A 23,179-nucleotide genomic window follows, 5' to 3' on the forward strand; every position below is an offset into this window, starting at 1 on the left:
CTTCCCTCAGAAGGGATTTCACAGGAAAACTTAGTGGGAAGTGAAAGTTCTACAGCTGTCTCCTGCAGTAACTTGGGTACAAAGAGAAGAAAAAATGGGACCAAATATGCCTCTGGATTTTCTTTTCCCTTTCCTTTTTTGGAACAGAAGCCTCAATTTGCTTTCTGCAGGCCCTTGTTTGCTGTGTTTTTTTCTTTTGAATTTTTGAGACAGGGTCTTACCCGTCAGGCTGATTTCTACCTACAGATGCTCCTGCTTTAGTGCCGGGATTGTAAATGTATACCACCATGCCTGGTTTGATATACTCTGTTAATTAATATTTATTACCATTTTAAGATTTTAAGGAATTCCATATAAGTACTGGGTTTGGGGCTCCATTAACAAAATGGGCTCTATTTCACATATGGTACCAATGAGCTGAAATTGTGAAGCAACTTGCTCTTTTGGATAGTGTATACTATCCAGTTTATCACAGTCCCTAACTCTCTGCACTTCCATTTTGCTTCGTTCACTAACGTATATTGGTCTCCCAACTTTTCTGTGTATTTGAGGTTGTTGATTTATTAGGAAGGGTTTTAACTTCTAAAGGAAACCATCCCTAGAAATATCATTTGTCTGCCCAGTACTTCAAGGACAATCAAGTGCCTTTGTTCTATTGGGTTTTGTCTGGAAGACTGGGCAGAAATCCCAGTCTGGAGTCTGAAGTAGAGATACCTGGATTCATGGCACTGTAGGCAGAGGGTTCAGAGAAATAAGTACCATCATCTTCATGCCGTGCTTCCCTTAGACAAGCAAGATTTCATCATGAGAAATGTATTCTATTCACACTCAGGAAAAGGTTGTGTCCATTTTATTAACATCTTTCATTTGTTGGTGAAGAGAACCAAGAGAAGGTGGCTTAGGGAAGGACACATAATTGCATAAAAGGAGCTGGTAAAAGTCTTCTTGATTTTGATCTGCTGTCTCTCCATGATCTCACATTGCCTTTGATTTTATATGCTTATAAAAAGTCCCAAGGTTGAAAGATTTTGGTATTCATGACTGCACAGGCCTCCTTCTTAAAACATGCTACCTATTACCTAGTTCTATAACAGATGATCTTCCATCAAGATAAACTTCTTTTTTTTTTTTGGGTCCGGTAGTGGGGCCTGAACTCAAGGCTAGCACTCTACCACTTGAGCCACAGCACCACTTCCGGCTTTTTTTCTTATGTGGTGCTGAGGAATCGAACCCAGGACCTTGAGCATGCAAGGCAATTGCTCTACCACTGAGCCACCTTCCCAGCCCAAGATAAACTTCTTTATCCGCAGTCTTCCTTCTTTTGCTTTGTCACTACCAGATGATTATAGGCAAACCAATTTCAAATTAATGTTTAAAGCCGACAGTGGTGGTATATTCCTGTAATCCCAGCTATGAAGGAGAGGGAAACAGAAGGATTGTGAATTTGAGGTGCCTAAGCAAAGGGAATGATGAGACTTTGTCTTAAAAAACAAAATCAAAAGGACTGGAGATGTAGCTCAAGTGGTAGGCCTAGTACGTTCAAGGCCCTGGGTTCAATTCTCAACACTAAAAACAAAATTAAACAAAACAAAAACAACCCCAACAAAAACCTTACTGGTTAAATTCAAGGTAGGAAGTGATCATGTTTAAATTTTGCTCTTGAGCTGATTTTCTTCCCAAGGTTGGATGGATCTTCTTGGTCTGAGGGATGTTACTGAGAAAGACAGCTGTGTGCAGCTGGAGTTTGCCAGTGGAGTGAAATGTTTGTTGTTCATCTGTTTCCATTGCTCCCATTTCTCCTCTTCCCGATGCTTCTACTTCTTGTGTGGTATTTTGCTAGCTGTGCTTTCTATTTCATTGTTAAACAAAAGAGGTGGATGATTGATAATACTCAGATTGAAAATGAGCCAAGAGCCACTGTTGGGAAGGGCACTTTAGGGGAAAAATGTTGAAGCATGTTTAGTTAAATCTGTGTTTTTATTTATACTAAAATTTAGGACAAATTTTGTAACGTTGGCTATCAGGCTCCAATCCCTCCTTTAAAAAGTAAAGAGTACAGAAATTTTTACTTTTCATATCTAAGACCATTGCTCAAATAAATAAGGACTTTCGTGCCCTATATTCAGTTTCTCAGTTCACATCCAAAAAATGATGCTAGATTTATTTCTTTTCATCTCAATGAATGTACTTTATGGTGACAGGTTGAAATAACTGCAATCCCACTTGTCTGTTAAGACAGAATCTCAAAGTGTGTAGCCCAGGCTGGCCTTGAACTCAACAATCCTGCCTCTGTCTCCCCAGTGCTAGGATTGCCCCCTTGCTCTCCACAAATAACAGCTTCATCAAAGTATTAAATAAGCATAGACAACTCAAGAATCTCGTACTAAAGGGTGTTGCCAAAAACCAAAGCCACTTAATCCCAGTCTCACCAGAAGAAATGACATAGAGAAATGTAACCAAAAAATTTATAAAATGAAGTTGAAGATCTGGTGGTGTTTCTAATTTAGAAGATCTCAAACCTCACTCGGGAATCTATATTCCTCCAAAATTACTGAGTGATGATGATTTGTTGAGATGCTTTGAGCGCCATAGTGGAAGTTCCATGGTTGAACTAGAAAAAATAATTGTTAGTTACCAAGAAGTTTTGGTTCTGTTTCTTGTCTTATTGCTAACATGGGTGCATAACTATAGAACCCCCAATTTTCTTCACTTTCTTGGGTTCTCATGAATAGTTGTTTTAATCCTGACTGCCTGTATGGTCTTGCAGTAGACTCCTAGATAGGAGGTTAGAGGACAAATATTGATGTGTTTTCTCATGCCTTTCACAAAAGAATTCTGTTTTCACAAAAGCCTATGTCATTTTGTAAGGATACATTGGAAAAGTCCTAGTTTCACCTGTGCTATAGTTAAGGTTTTTGTTCTGTTGCTGTCAGCCTGTTTTTCTTGAGAAAATGGAAGGTTTTATAGATCTCTGATTCAGTAAACTGTGGGTTGAAAGCTCACGGTGTGCTTTTAAGAAGTCTGTAGATAAGACATCCCCTGCCTCAGCAAGTGATCCTTTCATTCACACACTCATTAGCAAATCCTGATAGTGTGGATTGCATTTTCTTTGCCCAAAGAAAGCACATGCAAGAAAGAACTTAAGTTATTGAAAAAAATAAGTCCAATATGAACAAACTTCAATCCAATTGCAGACAGAGATACAAACATCCAAATATCTTCTTAATTAAGGTGATGGCTCTGCTGGGCTTGCATTCCAGGATTCTCAGTAGAGAAAACATGTTTTCTTTTATAGGGGAGTTTTATTAGCAGTAATGTTCCGGTATGTGGTTCAGGTTAATTAATGATGTAGTCACACTGATATCTATCTTTTTTGCTCTGAGTTTTATTCCAGTAAGTAGGGATACTAGGAAATCATATAGGTATATCTTATCATGCCAAAAAAGAAAAGGTATCCTTAATTTGGGCCATTAAAATACATTTCCAAGAGATCAATGAGATAATTTGACAATTTTTTTAAAATGTAGATACAACCTTAGACTAAGAATTAAGAATTAACTCACCATAAACTATCAGTGGCCCATGCAATGTTTTTCGTGAATATATGTAGAAATGATTGAGATCTCAAAGACTTAGACCACCCAGGAGATCTGATGGTTTTGACTTTCATTGTATAGGGAGATTTGTAGCAAGAACCACCTTTTCCCCATGAGAGTATTTTTTATTATTAATTTTTATCCTGGTGATGTTTTAAAACTTAATTTGTGTTGTGCATATGTAGCAACCTTCCTTGGAGGTTGAAACAACAAAGCAACTGGATTGGAAATTAGATTTTCTCCCTTATGCTGCTAATGTAGTTCTGGTCCACAGGGATTTCCCCTTTGCATGGACCGATGATTTCTTTGAAACTGTATGGAAATTGGTTCAGACAGGAACAAAGGGGTTAGGGGATGGCAGTGATGATTCAAATTAGTGTCTCTTCTTCAATGAGAGTCTGGTGTGCTTGAAAGTGCATGTCATCTGAGATCAGTCAAGCCACTAAGGTTAAGTGAGGTGCCTGAGTGACTGGAATCTAAACTTCAGGGTCTCAACACTTGAGTCGTCCCTGTCAAGTTGGATTGAATTGTTAATTTGAAATCTGCAACATTGTCATGTGGTCCAGAAAAGGGCCAAACACAATTTAACTTTTCTATACATGATGGAAACCCATCTCTTCTATTCCCCTTCATCTTTCCAAGGCAAATTCCTGGTGCCTACCATCATGAGTTAGAGAGGGAACAGCTCTGTGACTCTGGAAACAATGACAGATTTTGAGAAAGACAATGGAAATTCATTGAAGTAAGAATACACAATTATTGTCAGTGACATGTATGTAAGTGTATTCTCTCCCTCCCTCCCTCCTTCGCCCCCCCCCCCCATGGGAATCCTGTATAGCTTCTATTCAATATTTTCACCTCAACTTTTGCCTGGTTCAAATGCCATACCCTCTTAATTGGATTTTGGCTTACTTCCAGAGTTTGAGAGTTCTGTATCTGTGAAATAATGATCCTGAAATAAATAGCACTTCTCAGTAGAGATGGCTTTTTATGTAAAAAATTTTAAAGGGCCTAGTGAGGAAGGAAATGCTTCAATGTTTGAGAATTTATAGAAAAATATCAGCATGATTCACAACGAGAAGTTTGAAGAACCTCCTCTCTATAATGGGGGCCATTTAGAATGGCAGAAAATAGGAGTTACTGAAAAGTCTGGATTTGAGTAGATACCCTTAAATGACCTTTTATTTAAGGACTAATGGACATGTGGTTGCTAATGTTGGGGACAAAATTGTGAGCTGTAAGTTTTTTGGAGACCAATAGTCAGGGTTGGCTTTTTCTCAGGGAGATCATTTTTATGTGATAAAAATGGGGCTAAATGATAGAAAGGGGGTTGTATTCCTTTAGGACACTAGTTAATAAGCACCTGTCACAGAAGTGCAGAGGAGGGAGGATTTTGTTCATCTTAGTGGCACTTGGAGCACATGATGCAATATAGACTGTGGAGAAGAAACAGGCAGGTGTTTGCCTCTGTCAGAAATGTACAGGTGTGAGCAGTCAGGGCCGACCTCTTTGTTTTGAAGAGAGGCTGTGTTTCACTGCTGTTTTGATGTGTGTGAATCAGTGATTGAAAACTTGAACTGAGCAGAAATGAGCATCCAGCCTTTGACCTAATAAGGCAGTGTTTTTGGACAGATTTCCTGTCTGGAAAGAACAGCTCAAGTGTTCCCTGGAATTCTTGCATTAAGTAATGGCTTCATTGGTTCATTTATTCATTCAACTAGTGTATTTTGGATGCTTTTTCCAAGCACTGGGCTGGGTGCTTGCAAGTTCACTAATACATAAGAGTAAGTTTCTATTCTCTTGCAACTTCTGTTCTAGTAGGAAAAGATTAACAATAAACATGCAACCGAGTAACTAAGATCTTTCTAGGACTAGCAAGTAAATAAAACAAGGTAGCGTGATGGTGGATGTAGGGGATGTTAGCACCAGTATAGCAGTGTTTTCTGAATAGAAGACAGTGAAGCTGACAAAGTAGATTAAAAGGCTACAGGTGTGCAGTGAACTGTGTGCCCACATTCTGGGAAGCAGAAAGACAGATACTAGGGCTTGGAGAATCTTGAGTCTGGTGTCTCTGTGTGAGGAATGATAGTTTACATGGGAGTGTCAGAGTTTTTTCGCCAGTAAAAACTGGGAATTAACAACAGCACATGTCCATTGGTGCTTTCTAGAGTCCAGAAGAAGAAAGAGGAGGTGGCAGAGGAGAGGGACTGATCTGCCTCACACTAAACATTTGTAACTTTTCTCAAGTGATAAACACTGAAAAAACTGAAGCACTTAGAGTGAAAACTTAAGATGCTGAGGTTTCATATAAGAAATGGTAAGGAACCATATGTACACAGTTTGGGTATTCATCATACTCTTGGATCCCTGCCTATCCAGGATTGTGATCAGTGTTGACTTTTCAGTTGGATTGAGTTGCTTCATTCATTCATTCATTCATTCATTCACTGAGGCAGGCCACAAATTGATATCTTTAAAGAGCCTGCATCCTACTGAAGTTTACACTGTAGATTTTGCTAGGCTAGTATCCATAGGGAGTGTAGAAATGAATTTCCTATCTCTGTAAACTCAGATTATGTGCATGTTAGGCCGGGTAACAGATGCTCTGAGGTTCCTGTTCAGAGGAATATCTAAGACCTGCCTTCTTCAAGATATTCAAAAGCCCTTCCCTTTACCACCTGTTTGACAGTCAGGCCACACATCTGTCCCTCTGAACAGGGCATCAGAGAACTTCAGATGAGCAGATCATTTAGATTTTTAAGTACTTAGGGAAATCCATTTCAAGAAGCTGAAATGAAAATAAAACCATCCACATAAGAAAAGCAGCTTAGAGTTTACTCTTACGATTTTTAACTCTCTGAGGAGAACAAACATTTCTCTTCCTTGTTCCCTTACTTGTCTTTAACATTCTTCACTAAAAGCTCTCAGGTTTGAAAATGTCTTGTGTGATCACCAGCCACTAAACTGCGCCTGTCACTGAGGGCCCCACTGGGCTTTGAACATGTTGTTCTTGGGAAATTTAAGCTGTGGGGAAAAAAGAGGGAGAGAGAGACAGAGAGACAGAGACAGAGAACACTGTTGACATGTGCAAATAAATGTGTTTTGAAGCACAGTAATAATTGTATTTATATATGTATTTTATAGGGGTGCACAGGAAGGGTGTATTTAATTAACCCAACTGAAAAGGATATAACAATGTTCTAGGAGGGAGTCAATGAAATGAGTTTGTTTTAAAAAAAAAAATCCCAGTAGCCTGAGTCAGTCTGTGCAAGTGACTCTGGAGAGGAAGGGGAGATGATGTCATGGGTTCGGTATGTTCCCATCTTGGCCACTGAGAGTAATGGGGCCCAGGGAATTTGAGGAGTGTGTGTGTGTGTGTGTGTGTGTGTGTGTGTGTGTGTGTGTTAATAGAAACGAGTGTGTGTGAGTGTGTGGGGGGGTGTACAAGTGGGCTGTAAAACAGGATTAATAACCCCTTGTCAGACCTTTCCCTGTTACTGTGTTTTGCAGTAATTTTGGTTTGAATGAGGGCTCTCTAGTCAATTAATGTTTATTTGTTTCTTTTGGCAAGACCAGTTGGGGGAAGGGAGAAGATTGGCAAGTTGAAATTTGTTGTTTGGTTGCTGCATTTTGGAAAAAGAGGCGAGTACTGTTGAGTTTGGGTTTTCAATGATGGTGCCATTCCTCCTCCTCCCCCCACCCCCCTTTCCCTTAAGAGGCAGGAGGCAAGACATGGCCAGCTGGTGCCTTGAACTGACACAGGTGCAGAGGCTGTGGGGGGTGGGGAGGCAAGAATAATTACAGGTTTCTGAAGCATCAGGCCCTGCCTGACACAAGCGCTCGTCAAGAAAATGGCTCTTTATGGAAAAATTAATGGCAAAGCTGAAAACCCAGCTTGTTCCTGAGAAGCGACCGCTTCTCAGAAAGGAAGCCTTTCTCCACATCAGTCAACCAGCTCTTGAGAGATGGGCCTGAGTGCCTTCATTCCTGGGCTAGGACTGGTGGGTATTGTCATGGCCATGGTGGTTTTCATATGGCAGTTTCTCATCCATGCTTTTTTCTTATTTAAGTTTTCTTTTCAATTCAGAGCTAGCCACTTGGCTCTTGGTAGGAGTATTGACTTCTTTTGTCCAGGGAAATAGACTGATGCAAGTAGAGACATCTACAGAAACCATCTTGCAAGCTACAAAGCAGGGGGTGGGCCTTTTCCCTAGCTCGTGTCACCTAACTGGGGTCTCGTTAGGAAAATAAGGGATTAACAGGCCTGAGCATCTTCTTTGATCCTGCTACATAGGAGCAATGGAATCTCCTTTCCTTTCCAAAGATGGAGTTTAGTTATAGTCTAGTGGCCAAGGGGCTCTTCTAAAAGCTAGTTGCAATTATGGATAGAAACCAGACCAATTAGACTTCAAATCAATTATGTTTGCAAAGTAACCTCTGCAAAGGTAATGTTCGTAAGCTCTGTCTGTGAGTAAGCCATCTTGTCTTTAGTGGACAGTGTTAATTTGAGGAACACAGACATTATGAGGAAGGAAATGGCATTTTTCAAGTCGGTAGAAATTTAGGGGACCCCAGTGGCTACTTTTAAGAAGCTAAGATTTGGGCTACAGCTCTTAGATACGCCCATATTGTGTGACTTTAAAAGGCTTACTTTAAGGTTTAATTTGGATTTGGGTTGTTTTGGTGATTTCTTTTATGTGTTGCAACTAAGGAATCCTTGGAAGATGAAAGGGGTATTTGAGGCTGCTTTGCATCATGTACCCAGGGAAAGTAATTTCAAAGACACCATCCTCTCCCCAGGCCTTTAATCTTGTCTCCTTCCTCTTTGGTCTCCCCAAGGAAAAATATACAAACAAATATTTTTCTTTGTATGTTAGAAATAATTCAGGGAGGAGAAACACTGAAGAGGTTTTTGATAGAAATTTCCCAACTTTCATGTTTGTTTAGAATTAAATTAATTTGCACAGAATTGTCTCCCAGAATTTACAAATTACTAGAGGGAAATGTTTTATTTGGTTTCAGCTCCAGCAACCAGTTGATGTGAGAAACAGTCGAAAAGAATGTGATCTTACATTGGATGTAATACTGTGGTTATTTTGTGGAGTTCAGCAATTCTGACAGTAATGCGTAATGCTATTGTACCTCTGGGGTGTGCTATTGATGTGGTTTTTTTTTTTTAACTTAATAGCTAAAAAATGCAGCAAGAGATTTTTCACTTATATAGTACTTCCTTACCTGCTTTCTAGGCAAAATTCACTCTTTCCTAACCTTCTGCCTTTGACATTGTCAGTGATGAAACTCAAGAAAAAGCGAACATTCGCTTAAAATCATCTGAGGACTCACTTTCTAAGGCTTAGGAGGTTGAAACTTGCCAGTGCTTCATACGATCATGCTTTTCCTCAAATCTACTTTAAAATGGCAAAGCCCAAGAAGGAAGATAAGAAATTCAAGCACCTGGTGGTGAGATTCTCCCACTGGCTTATTGAGTCAATCATGGCTCTTCTTTCTCCTCTTCTTCTTCCTGAGTAAAATGGTTCCAAATAACTCTGGCCATTCTTTGTTCTTCCTTTCCTATCTTTCAACTCTGATCTAACTTTTTAAAAGTAGAAAGATATCAGAATTATTACATCATATCTTTCTTTGAAGAAGAGGAGTCATAAAGTTCTCATCCGTATCAATCTTTGCAATCCTGAAGTTGATTTCAAGAGTTTGAGGAATCCCCCCCCCCTTTTTTTTTGCTAAAAAGTGTGTGGCATACACACATCTGTGAAGTTAAAGGAAAAAAAATAATGAATCTTTTAGAAAATGGCTTGAAAAAAGAAACTTGAATTTTCCTCCCGTAAGTCATAAGTGGCTTGTTTTGGGTCCCTCTAGATTTCCATTGTGGGATCTGTATGGAGATTTCAAAGCCCAATAAAGTAGCTGCTGCGCTTTGTAACCTTCCTAGGAGAAAGCAAAGGTCCTGCTTCCTCTTTCTGTACTTCAGAGCCCTTGGAGAGGACCAAGGCACCTGGTTAACAGCATGTGACCAAACTACCCACAATAATTGGCAGAAAGAGGCTTCCCTGGGCTGCCAAGTGCGATTCACCTGCTTGCTTTATTACGTGGGTGAATGTTCTTTCTTGGAATCAGAGTGCAACCCTTCCTCACCAGGAACATCAACATCATCATCATCATCATCATCATCATCATCATCATCATCATCATCATCATCATCTTTATCAGCAGCATTGTCATCATCAGGTCAAAGTCCCATCTCAGTTAAGAGGAAGGTCAAGGTTTTTGTTAGGGGAAACATGACTTTACAAGTTTCAAAAAGTAGGATGCTGTACTTCTCTATATTTTTACTTCTCTCTTCTTAGATTGGTTTAATTCCTTGGCCCTTTTAGATGAGAATGACTCAGGCTAGGAGAAACTAGCAAAAGGGACCACAATAATTAATTGATTGCCAACAACATAGCTCAGTAGGAGGAGGGCCCTTATTTCCACAATTCTAAAAAAAATCATTAGAAAAATTCAATTTCTGTTACTTTTAACTCCAATTTGAGTCTAGCAGGATCCAAAGACTCCAAAGAACTCATTGTGGCATCGTTATTGAGTTGTGGCAAAAATATTATACCTATGTTTTTATCTTATATTCAAATTAAAAGACATAGAATGTCCTGAACACTATGACAGCAAAAGGATGATGTTAGAATCAGGTATAGGGTTACATACCTGCAGTTATAGCATTTGAGAGGTAGAGGCAAGAGGGTTAAGAGTTCAAGACCAACTTGGACCTACAGAGTGCCAGCTTGAGCTACATTAGAGAGAGAGTGGGGGAGAGATAGAGAAAGGGAAAGAGAGAGAGAAGAAGGGAGAGAGGGAGGGAAGAAAGGAAAGAAGGAGAGAGAGAGCCTAGAGTCTGTACTTATTGCTTTTAATATCATCTTAATAAACTAAACATCTGTCAGTTCTTAGATTGATTTTGGAGATATATTTAATTGTCCAGGTCTAGGGTAAAATGTCTTTCAACATTTGGCAATCAGCACACTTTCTCTACTCTGTTTTTTGTCGACCAGGCTTCCTATAAGAGATAGATTTTTGAAAGAATGATATGGGGATGGAAGGCCAAAGATCATTTTAAGCACACAGGCTTGAGAGACAGTAAAGAGGAAGAGATAGGTAGCATGGCAGAAACCCTATAGGGAAGGGTCCTAAATGAGATGGTAAAAGTGGCAGGAGAGGTTGGCATCCTGATGGCAAATTTTAAGTCATTCATGGTGAGACTAGGATGGGGTTTGGATGAAAGCCTTTTGGTAACTTTGGCATCATGCCCCTATATGACCAAATGTCTTAACATTTTTCTGAGCCCTTTCCCATCGCAAGGAGATTTGTATAAACTTAGGCACTGCAAGGCTTGAATTACCACATTCTCTTTCAAGTTCTGTATCAGAAACCCATCAGAAGTAGATATGGCAGTAATAGGTTTGAAATCTTTCTTTTTTTAACCAGGTCTTAGATTATTACTTTTAATAAGCATGTTTCAGCAAGTAAAAGGGCTATGAAAAGTATGAAGAGTCTATTAAAAGAGCTTTCAGGGTGATCATTTCAAAATCAATTTCCGATGATATTTATTAGGAGACAAGGGGAAATCATACATTTCACAGTTGACGTATCACAGTTTTCATCAAGTTCATTGGGGACTCATACCTAGATAAGGTAACCACTTTGCATATGGGCACTGTAGTAGTACCCAACTGTAAAATCCCAGTTACTTGGGAGATGGGAGTAGAGAAGATTGTACTTTGAGGCCAACTGGGACAAAATGTTTGAAAGAACTCATCTCAACCAATAGCTCTGCACTGTAGGACATGCTTTTCATCTCAGCTACAGGGCAGGCTGAAATTAGGAGGTTGGCAGTTCCAAACCCACCCTAGACAAAGAACCTTTGCTAATCTGGGTGCTGGTGCCTCACACCTGTGATCCTGGCTACTCAGGAGGCTAAGATCTGAGGATCAAGGTTCCAAGCCAGATTGGGCAGAAATGTAGGTGAGACTCATCTCCAATTAGCCACCAAAAAACCAGAAGTGGAGCTATGGCTGAAGTGGTAGCGCAGTAGACTCGAGCACAAAAGCTCAGAGATAGCACCCACACTCAGACTTCAAGCCCCAGAACTGGCAAACAAAACAAAACAACAGTGGTAAAAAACTTTCATCTTGACAGAACAGCCTAGAACAGCTATGCTGGAAACATAAATAGGAGGACAGAAGTCTGGAAAAACTCAGACAAAAATTTAGATACCTTTATCTTAGAAATAATCAGAGGTGGGCTCATGCCTATAATCCTAGCTACTCAGGAGGCTGAGATCTGAGGATTGAGGTTCAAAGCCAGCCCTGGCAGGAAAGTTCCCATGAGACTCTTATCTCTAATAAACCACCAGAAAACTGCAAGTGGTGCTGTGGCTCAAGTGGTAAAGCACTAGCTTGAGCTGAAGAGCTGAAGGACAGCACCCAGGCCCAGAGTTCAAGCCCCATGACCAAAAAAAAAAAAAAAAAAAAAGAAAGAATCAGAGATAAAAGGACCAGAGATATGACTCAACTAGTAATGGACCTGCTGAGCAAATGTGATGTCTTGAGTTCACACCTTAGTACCACCAAAAACTACCAATAAAGTAAAAAGTCTTCAGGACATGGCTCAAATAGTAGGGTGTTTGGCTAGCAAAGTATAAGGTTCTGAGTTCAAACTCTAGTACTACTCCATTCCCACAAAATAATTACTTTGCACCTGAGAACTTTTCTTTTGATTGTCAAAGGTTTTAAAGAGGTGAATGTTGGTCCAGTAGCTCAAGCTTTAAACTTGTATTGTTAGGTTAGGCAGAAGGACGCTTCCTATCCCTAAGGTGAAACACCATATGCGCATGATTTATGTCATTACACTGATCTCTGCTGACTCACATTTGCAGTCACTCTGCTCCAATGAGTTCCGGTGAGTGGACAAATAAATATTTGAACTGTATATCCAGATTTTGAATCTGGAGTTATTCTTCATATGATTATGATCAGTCAGTGCCCCCTGACCATCTAACCATAGTATAATTGCTATCAAACGGAAATTACTACCAATACTGCTGATACAGACTCATTAAATAAATCTATACCTGCTATTTGAATTATACATTCTTTTCCAACCTGTGTGCTTTCACTGGTCCAGGATCCAGAACAAGGTCCGTTTCTTTATTTGTCATAGCACATTGTCTCTTCTAACCCATGATGGCTTCTCAGATTTGCTTTACTCTTTATGATCTCCATACTGGGAAAGAAAAGTGACTGATTATTTCATATTTTCAGGGGATTCGTCAGATGTTTTCCCCCAATTAGATTGTGTCTGTGGTCCTTGGCAGAAATAATCATAGAAGAATGTTGCAATATTCTCATTGCCTTTGGGCACCATCATAGCAGAGGTCCATGTTATCAATATGACTTATTACTGCTACTGTTCATTTTGATCAGGTGGGTTGTTATAGGAGCTGCTCCACTGCAAAAGTTACTATTTTTGTCTTTGCAATTAATATCTTGATGACAGGATACTTTGAGAATAGGCATGTATCTTGTTTCTTATGTGTTCTGACAGTGATTTTGGTGTCCCTTGATGATTCCTATTTGTTTATTAATTGTAATTTTACTGAACTGATCCTTTCCACCTCTTTATTCAATTATTTATTTATATCAGTCTGGATTTTCTTTTATTCTGTAGGTTCTGGTCCATTAATACCATGATTCATTTTTGTTGTTCGGATTTTGTGATTGAAAGCTTCTTTAAGTTGGCACCCGGGTCTTTTTTCCATAGCCCTCTCTTTATATAAACACTTCTAGGATTATCTATAGGGTTTGTTTGTTTTTTTGCCATTGTATATGTATGTGGTGTGTGTGTGGGGGGGGTCATTCTAGGGCTTCAAACACATAACCTTGGGATAAGTGTTCTACCACTTGAGGCAAGCCACACCTCCAGCTTTTTTTGCTTTAGATTATTTTTCAGATACGGTCTTGTGCTTTTTTCCTTGGGCTAGCCTTGGACCATGATTTTCCGACCTGTGTCTACAACATAGCTTAGATTATAGAAGTGACCACTATGCCTGCCTTATTTTTAAGTATAAACTTTCATGTTTTTCCTTGAACTATGAGCCTCCTATATCTACCTCCTCAGTAGCTGGGATCACAGGCATCTGCCCTCATTCTGGCTGTCCCCAATTCTTGAAAAAGCGTTTGTTTTTTTTTTCAAGGACTTCTGCCTCCCCTTACTGGATAATGGCAATTAGAAACCAAGATCTTTGTGTTTGTGCCCATTGTTACAAGGCAGTTTTGCTTGTGGCCTCTTTCAGTGGATGGAGTTACGAAATAAGTGTATGCATGTATTAAAGTCTATGAGTAAATACTGCTATCTCAACTTCCAATTAAACATTGCAGACATCAGCTAAGAAAGTTCTCATGATTACTTAAAAATGGCATATATTGCTGGGTGCTGGAGGCTCATGCCTGTAATCCTACTCAGCAGGCTGAGATCTGAGGATTGTCTGTCAAAGCCAGCCCAGGCAGGAGAGTCTGTGAGACTCTTATCTCCAATTAATGACAGAAACAGCTGGAAGTAGAGCTATGGCTCAAGTGGTAGAGCACTGGCCTTGAGCAATAGAGCTCAGGGACAATGCCCAGGCTCAAGAGTTCAAGCTCCAGGGTTGGAGAAGAAAAGAAGAAGAAGAAGAAGAAGAGGAAGAGGAAGAGGAAGAGGAAGAAGAAGAGGAAGAAGAAGAAGAAGAAGAAGAAGAAGAAGAGAAGACGACGACGACGATATAGACGACATATATTCTCTTTGGCTTGGGAATAGTATCCATCCTTGACATTTCAATCTCCATACTTGGAAAAGAAAAATCTCACCCCAGGTTCCAGTTGACGAGATCTTCTTTAAGCTTCACCATTAGCCATTGTAAGAAATGGATTTCTCAAGACAAAAATAATTCCATAGTGATTTCCTAATAGCTACCCATGTGTCTCTAAGTCTCAGGTGGAGTAAGAATGCAAGAAGGCCCTGTGTCAGGATTACAGGTTATAGCCTCTATGAAGTGGTCCAGATTTGATGCCAGAGGTTTCTCCATGTTTAGATCCTAAGTATGACTCATGTGCTCCTGGGGTGCAAACCAAGGGTATACTGGGATGATTATGGTTTTGTAATCCTCCCCTGAGAGTGTATGAATATGTTTAGAATATTTCTGTTCTTCAGAACTCTGAATATCAAGTGATCTGAGCCTCTAAGAATCAATTTCTTAGTGGCTTTCAAATCACTGAGCTGGAAAGTATGTAAGGGGTCAGGACATACTAACACTCTATCTATAGACAGTGGTGACTGGGTGTGGGAATTCGTTCTTAGTGGGAGGCAAGGACATCCTGTAAGTCATGATTCAGCTGATTTTCCCTGGAACATATCCACACGTCAAATCTCTGGTTCTTCTCTTTGGGCAAAGCTGAAGAAGCATTAAGATTCTGTACCCAAAGACATTTATTAGTGGTCCTTTCTAAGATTGCCAGCCTCAGCAAGATAGACTGCAAACCTCAATACCTTTAAAAAAGATTGATATCTTATAGAGTATGTTAATTGATCCTAGAGAAATCAAACTAGAAATGAATAATAGAAAGATATTTAGAAAATCCCCCAGATACCTGGAAATTAAACAGCACTTTTTACTTTATCCCTGTAACGATGGATTCTTCTACTGAAAACAACTATTAAATAATGAGCCTAATAGAAAAGCAAATTCTTCCTGGAAGCTGGTGGCTCATGTATATAATCCTAGCTACTCAAGAAGCTAAAACATGAAGAATTGTTCAAAGCCAGCCCTTGCAGAAAAGTCCGTGAGACTCAGTCTCCTATTAACCTGCATAAAGCCCAGCTGGAGATATGATTCAAGTGTTAGAGCACCAGCTATGAGGAGGAAAATGGAATGAGAGCATGAGTCCTTGATTTAAGTGCAAGGTACTGGTGCACATACACAGAAAAGTGAATTCTTAAAGCACTGGAGAATCACAGATTTGAAGACAGACAGTCAGAAGATGAAAGTTGGGAGACTTGACAAGTATCTTCTCAGTATTTGGAAACTTGGTTTGGCTAGTTACAGAGGATGGGGTGGGTACCAGGATAAAGTGTCAAAAGATGAATTTTGAGGAACCAAAATGACCAACACAATAGTATGCTGTTGATTGTATTTTTGACAGACATTATACATGTGTTGAGTGCCTGGCATTGTGCTTGGTAGGTAAAGAACAGGAGTAGCTTATGAGAAGTTTCATAAATAGGATTTTATAGTCTATAGTTGAATTGGCTGGAGCTAAGACCCAGGGCTCCAGTACTGGAGAGGAGTAAATGATCATTTCTTGTAATAAGATTAAAAAAAAAAAAGGGAAATTTGGGGACTGAAATTCAGAAAAGGAAGATATGAGGATAATGCAAATTTCTGGACCCAAGAAGATAATATTGGAGTACTATTGGTTTACTGAGCCAGAGCTATAATTTAATCAATAAGTAAAACAAAATCCAAACTTACTTTTCCAATAAGATTTTCTTGATGAATACCTCCATAGTAGAAGGAGGTAGTTCATTCCCCACTCCCCAGTAATGATGTTCCAGCACACTTTATAATGTGCTGATCATTTGGTATCATATTCCTCTGTAAATCCATGCCACTTTTACCTTATGGTCATTTATTTTGCACGTGAGCTATGTGGATCTATTATCCTGTCTTCTTCTAACGCATACAATGAAACCCTGCACCTTGCCTACTTGCCTTAAGCACGGTAGTTCAATGAATATTTGTGATGTCAGTGTTGAATGAAGACTGGAATCATTCATTAGTTATTAGTTCCGATCATTAAAAATCAGCTGTGAGACCCAAGGCAGATTCCTAGTTAAGAATCTGGGTTTCGTATTCAGTAATGCAGAGTTTAACCAGAAGTATTCTGATTGAAAAACCAGTCTTTTGAGATGTCACTAACATAAAATCCTTGAACATAGCTAGGTATATCATTAAGATACATTCTTAACAGAATAAAAGCGTAGAATCAGAACATTGGTTGGAAACACACATACTTTACTGAGGCAGTAAATTTGGAGCTAGTAGGGTTTAAAATTTGCCACTAGCGTTTCTTTGTTGAAGCCCAGAAGACAGAGAAAATTGAGCTGATGGTGCAAGTTAGCAACATAGTTTTATACAAGAATCAAGAATGGTAGAATTTCTGAGTGAGAAGAGCGTTAGCATTCAAACTCAGTTAAGTATCTACTTTTACCATAAAAAGTGCTTCTCTCTTCTTACAAAGATTTATGAGCACTATGAAATTCAACTTTTGGGTTCTTCTTTATTTCCTTATCAGGTGAAAATTTTATATGGGGATATATAAAGTTCTATCTTTAGCAGGGCTCAGAAACTATCTTTGAACTCATTTTTTTTTTATCAAGTAATGGGACCCATGCCCCTTACCACATAGTATGTGACAGGGATATGTGTAATTCTTTACTGTGAGCAACAGGAGTTTTGTTTTATGCCTAACAGGTACAATAATGGGCATTCTTTTGAATACTAACTCCCTCCTGACATGGAATCTCTGTTCGAGGCAGGACTTGATGCCCAAAGCATTCTCCCTGCTGAATTAGAATTGAAGAATAAGAGATAATTGGGATTGAAGAATAAGAGATCATGATTTTGTCAATGTGGTGTTCTCTGGGATCTTGAAGGTGTGAGATAATTATATCCCACGTTTCTAGTTTTCCTTCGTTGATCGTGGTAGGTGGAAGTCACCTTGCTGAGTGCGTCCATCATATGCAGAGCCTCGATAATAAAGGCCAGACCTTTCAGCCCAAGAATTTGAGATACCAGGCACGGAAGCCGTCTCTGTTCCTTCCCCTTCTGCCTGTCCCCCCCCCAACCCCCCACCCCTGCCCCCTTCCTGGTGTCCTGTGCCTCTGATGGTTATTTCTCTCCCTCCTTCCTTCCTCTCTGCAGACATGCCTTGAATTGGAACGCTACCTACAGACAGAGCCCAGGCGGATCTCGGAGACCTTTGGCGAGGACTTGGACTGCTTCCTCCGTGCCTCTCCTCCTCCGTGCATCGAGGAGAGCTTCCGCCGCCTAGACCCCCTGCTGCTGCCCGTGGAGGCCACCATCTGCGAGAAGAGCTCCGCCGTGGACATCTTGCTCTCTCGGGACAAGTTGCTCTCTGAGACCTGCCTCAGCCTCCAGCCAACCAGCTCTTCTTTAGACAGCTACACAGCCGTCAACCAGGCCCAGCTCAACGCAGTGACCTCATTAACGCCCCCGTCGTCCCCGGAGCTCAGCCGCCATCTGGTCAAAACCTCGCAGACTCTGTCGGCCGTGGATGGCACGGTGACGTTGAAACTGGTGGCCAAGAAGGCTGCGCTGGGCTCGGTCAAGGTGGGAGGGGTGGCAGCGGCGGCCGCAGTGACAGCAGCGGGGACAGTAAAGAGTGCCCAGAGCGACAGCGAGCAAGGCGGGGTCGGGGCCGAGGCGTGCCCCGAGAACAAGAAGAGGGTGCACCGCTGTCAGTTTAACGGGTGCCGGAAAGTTTATACAAAAAGTTCCCACTTAAAGGCCCACCAGAGGACTCACACAGGTAGTGGTACAAGTTGACCGCACGTGGTTTCTTTGTCCTTTCCTTTTGCTCTTCACGCGGTGGGATGGGTTCCTGTTGGTTGTAAGAAGCCACCTTCGAGGCCCATCCGAGGGTGGGTAGAGAGGCAGGAGGACCTGGGTGGGGAGGCAGAGAGACGCATCAGGCCTCCCCCTAGGACCTCAGGGTGGGGACCCCCCCACCACAGGTCCTGGGTTTGCCCCTGGCTGGCAGATGCTCTCAGAGGCAGTGCCAGCCCCAGTGGAGAATCGAAATGGCGGAAGGGGGTCTCTGGGCCTGTGACTCACGGATGTGGGTAGGTGATAGTCTTCCATTCTCTGCCCAGACGCATGCCATTGTTTGATGAGTATTGCCCTGCAGGTGTGAGCAACACTGGTGTTAGCATCCACAGCTAAACCAGGTAACCAGAGTGTCCCTCTTCACCCTCCCCCGCCACCCAGCCCTGATTTTCCATCAAAGTCCCCAACAGCAGGAGGGTTTCAGAGTTCATTAGATGTGATCATGCTATAATTAATTGGCATCTCCTCTTTTGCATTGTTCTCTGGCGCGTGCTTTATGGAGAGATGGCAGAATTGCTTTTTAATGAGCTTGTTACTGAGAAGTTGCTAAAGTGATTACATTGCTATGTGTGTGGTAAGGATGTTTGGCGGGGAGAGAGGGTCTGTGTGTTACTATTGGCTTCTGAGGTGATCCCAAGGAATCATGTTGGTCTTTGGAGGCCAGTGGATCATCTCAAAGAGTGGGGTTTATGCAGAAAGGAGGGAGTTTGGTATTTTCATTAAGACTATCTTTGTTCTCTGTGTTGAGCTTGAAGCTTTGGGTGGTATCTCTCCTTTGGTCTGCAAGAGTGCCACTAAGAGCAATTACTGTGATTGGTGGTTCTTAAGTGGGTCACTAATGGCGTCTTACTTGTATGGCTTTTGCATACTGCAAATCCCCAAAGGTATAAGTGGCAGAGTACAAGCGCTCTCAGTGAGAAGTGGATAAGCATATGAGGTGGGAGAAGTGTCTGGTGCTTTGAAGGGAATCTGTGGACTGTGTCTCCAAGGGATTGTGCACTAGAAAGACCATTGGCGAGAAAATCAGAGCAACCCAGATTCTACTTCCGACTCTGCCACTGACTGACTTAGTGACTGTGTGTTCTTTTATTTTAGACCTTGTCTTTTATATCTCTCAGACAGTGTGGCCCCTTTGAGCTGATATTCTAACGGTTTATATAAGGTTTTTGTACAACACTGAAGAACTTTGCTGAAGTAAGAATACATAATGTGTAACTAGAAGAAATCACTGTTTTGAACCTCAGTGTTACTTCTAGGGGATGATGAGCACTGACATTGATTCCTTACATATCAACCTCTGCGTGTACTCCTTTGACAGAACTTAGTTTCTACAGTGGCTCTGATTTGCTCGTGGGCGAGTCTCCAATAGAATGTTTGAATCCTGTGTTCCATTTGTGGCTTCCTATGAGAATCTTTGCTCAACTTCTCCACTCCGCATACACCCATACTAATGCTTCCTACTATTGTAAGTCTTTTCCCTCTATGATATTGTTCTGAAAGTAATTTTTATTTCTATTCCTCCCTAAAGTCATTGAGTAATGACAAGACACTGCCATGCTCCCAGGTCTCAGTGCATGACTCATCTCCTGTCCCCACAGGAAGCCAGGGAAAGCAGGGTGAGGCAACAATGTCGAGGGCTGTAGAATTCATGATTATGGACATGAAGACAGGCTACCTCCTGCCTCCTATGGAAGCTGGAGAGCTGTGGGGAAGCAGAAGTTCTTTGAGGGGGCTCAGGGGAGGGGGCAGTGATCAGAACATTTTCTTTTCTCTCTCCCTTTTCTCCAACAGAGATGTCAGAAGGGTAAACAGTATGATTGTTGCATTATTTGCCGCTTTGATTTTTGAACAGTATCTATTCAGAGTGATTACCAAGGTGCTGTTTACTAAGGTACTCAGTGTCTATAACCACTTGTTATGGTGGTTTGAAGTGGGAATGCTCCTCCCCATAGAGAATATACTTAAGGGGGCTCCACACATGACTGAAAAGTCTGTATTGTAGAATGGCTAACTCAGGTCAACTTGGGTTTGTGTCTGGCTCTATTTCTCCCTACATTTATGATTTGTATAAATTATTTTCTCTGATTCTCAGAATCCTCATCTGTAAAATAGGGACAATTATATCTACTTCATAGATTGTTTTGAAGATTGAGTTTGCAAATTATTCAACAAATAGTAAGAACTAATTAGCAATAGTAGTGGGGTTGTTTCCATTATTACTGTTGTTGTTGACATTGCATAGTGATGGCTGAATGAAAACGTTTTATATCAACTAGAAATAAGCCAGCTGGCCAGAGTTGAGTATCTCTGTGCAAGCTGAGTATCTCTAATATGGAAACTCCAAATCCAAAACGTTTCTAAATCTGAAACTTTTTGAGAGAAATTATAGAAACTTCCACAGCTGACCTCATGAGACGAGTTACAGTTCAAATACAAGTACACCAAAAATGTACAAATCAACTTTCAAGGGAAGTATGTTATAAAGTATATATGAAATACAAGGGAATTTTGTGTTTAGAGCTAGGCTGCACCCCCAAGATATTTCAAATATTCCAAAATGGTCCTAAGCATTTCAGATTAAGGATACTCAACCTGTATCTCCAAAACATCAGCATAGTTTCTTTCCTTACTCCCAAGGGCTGACCGTCGAGGTGTGTAGTGATGGTGCTCATGCACATCAGTTGTGGAGGCTGAAGTGGATCCTGGGGGCACTAATTCATGGAGGCTGGCAGTAATATTGAGTTCCACAGTACAGGAAGCAGTTGCAGTGCATCCTACAGAAGCACTTGGCCTGCAAACCTTTCCTCACACAAAAGCATGGAAGAGAGAGAGATGGAGGAGAGGGGAGGTAAATATAGGGGTGGTAGTGGAGGATGGGAGCAAGACTATGAATTAATTTGGATTAAATGGATGAGAATCAGAAGTATTTATTTGGAATTGGTGTGAATGGGGCACATGGGGAACTGAAAACAAAGGTGATAATTTATGTGGTGTGAATGAACTAAGAATAATGAAAAAAGCATGAAGGATGGAGTCAAGTTAAATGCAAACATATAAAGGAAGTGGGCTGTAAGAGCCGGAGGGCAAAGGTATATGGTAATGACAATTGGGGTACCAAAGAGCAGGACTGGGGTGAGGAGAGCTGCTGACCAAATGTTGCATTGAAGTTTTCAAAAATGGGCTGGGATGGATTCTGGCAAGGTGTGTGAGCATAGGACTCACTTTATTTCAATGGAATATTTCTTATCTTTCAGTTGGAGAGGTATTTGGAGACAGAAAATAAAAAAGGAAATAAGAAAACTATCCCAGAGAGAGACAGAGATAGAGGGAAAATATTGGCATTTTGTTCTCTAGAGTTTTTATATATATATACATATATATATATATATATATAGCAATGTGCCATATCTCTTTTATATGGAAATATGTTGCAAAGGAGACACCATTGGAAAAATGAAATGAAATAAAAAAATGAAATGTGCGAGTCTTCTCTGCATAAAGACAAATACATTGTGGGTGACATGATTTGTTTGCACTGAGAATTTTCTTTAAAATGTTATTCATTTAATCTTTAGACAGAAATTACTGAGCTAGAAAAGATATGCACTCTTTTTCCTTTTGTTTCTTGAAGTTGCTGGATCTGTCAAATGTTTTGTATTAGGCAATAAGGTGTTTTAAAAAAAAAATAGCAGATGTTCAAGTTGGTAGTTGGGGTACCAAAGAGTAAGGATGGGTAACCAGGCTGGAAGTAGAAGGTATGAGACTGCGAGGGGAACAGTGAGGATGCTCGGAGGCAGCAGATTCTGAGTGAAAGGAGGCATATGAAAGTAGACATGTGATCTCTTCATTGGGAATAGCACTGGATGCGAGCAGCAGTGGTAGCCAGGACACCCATTCTGCTCTGTGGCTTTTGTGTAATATATTTTGCTTTCTCCATAATTCAACCACTGTGATCATAGTTATGTCTATTTTTTTGGAGGGGGAAGACAGGCTAAATAGTCCTGTTTTGATGTGCAGAGAAACTTCATTTCCAATATTTGAAAAATCTCTTTTTTATTATGCCTATTTCCTGCCAAACACAATTTGTTAAAATGTTAAATAGTTTCTATGCAAAGAAGAGAAAGAATTATTTTCCAACTTTCTTCTTGGTCACGTCTCAGAAGAAAGAATATCCTGACATTGAAATGGTACTTTGTGCTAAGACTTTGCTAATTTGGAAATTCATATGAAAATGTGGCTACATTTATATTATTAAGAGTGAGTCATCTTGGTAAAGTCAGAACAAAGGCTAGCAGTAAAATCTCAGAAATGTGAAGAAGCCATATTCTCCTGGGTGCTCTTTGAAGCACTCCTTCTATAGGTGAATGGCTGGAATCTGACAGGCAGGGGCTGGTAGCTTTTTGCCCTGATGGGATGCTTTTCACGTAATGGTAAACACAAGTGTGCCATTTGCTTAGCATTCTGTATCTGCTTTTGGGAAGGGCTGGTTGAATCAAGAGAGAACACAGTCTCTAAGTTCAATAAGGATTTATCATTTATTTTGAAAGAAAAAGATTGCTAAAAAAAAGCCAAACAAAAATGTTATATTTAGGAAGTAAACAAAAGTGGTTATGTTATATGCATAATGAAAATTCCTTTAAAATTTGAGACACAATTAATTTTACTTGTTCAACCACTATTACTAAATCACCTACTATGTGCTAGGCATTGTTTTACGTCTTTTCCAAATATTAGCCTTTTTAACTCTCATTTTAAATGGTATGAGTACTATCTTATTTAAGAGACAACCCAGAGAGAGAGAGATCCAAGTAATTTTCCCAGCTTGTTCATAGGTGATTGAGAAGGACCTGGACTA

At 40.5% G+C, this 23,179-nt stretch overlaps 1 protein-coding gene across 2 annotated transcripts in view; it reads left to right on the plus strand.

Moving 5' to 3' along the window:
- The window catches only part of Klf7 (Kruppel like factor 7), an 86,481-nt gene that overhangs the window by 25,009 nt on the left and 38,293 nt on the right, over window positions 1–23,179 (plus strand). Inside the window, exon 3 of one of the 2 annotated variants that reach the window (XM_042679199.1) lies at window positions 17,620–18,250. In XM_042679199.1, the coding sequence (XP_042535133.1) occupies window positions 17,620–18,250 (631 nt within the window). The remainder of the gene's footprint in view (window positions 1–17,619; window positions 18,251–23,179) is intronic. The other variant, XM_042679200.1, reaches the window with a different exon arrangement.

The sequence above is a fragment of the Dipodomys spectabilis genome, unplaced genomic scaffold (assembly GCF_019054845.1).
Source record: "Dipodomys spectabilis isolate Male_0828 unplaced genomic scaffold, ASM1905484v1 ptg000051l, whole genome shotgun sequence".
NCBI lineage: Eukaryota > Metazoa > Chordata > Mammalia > Rodentia > Heteromyidae > Dipodomys > Dipodomys spectabilis.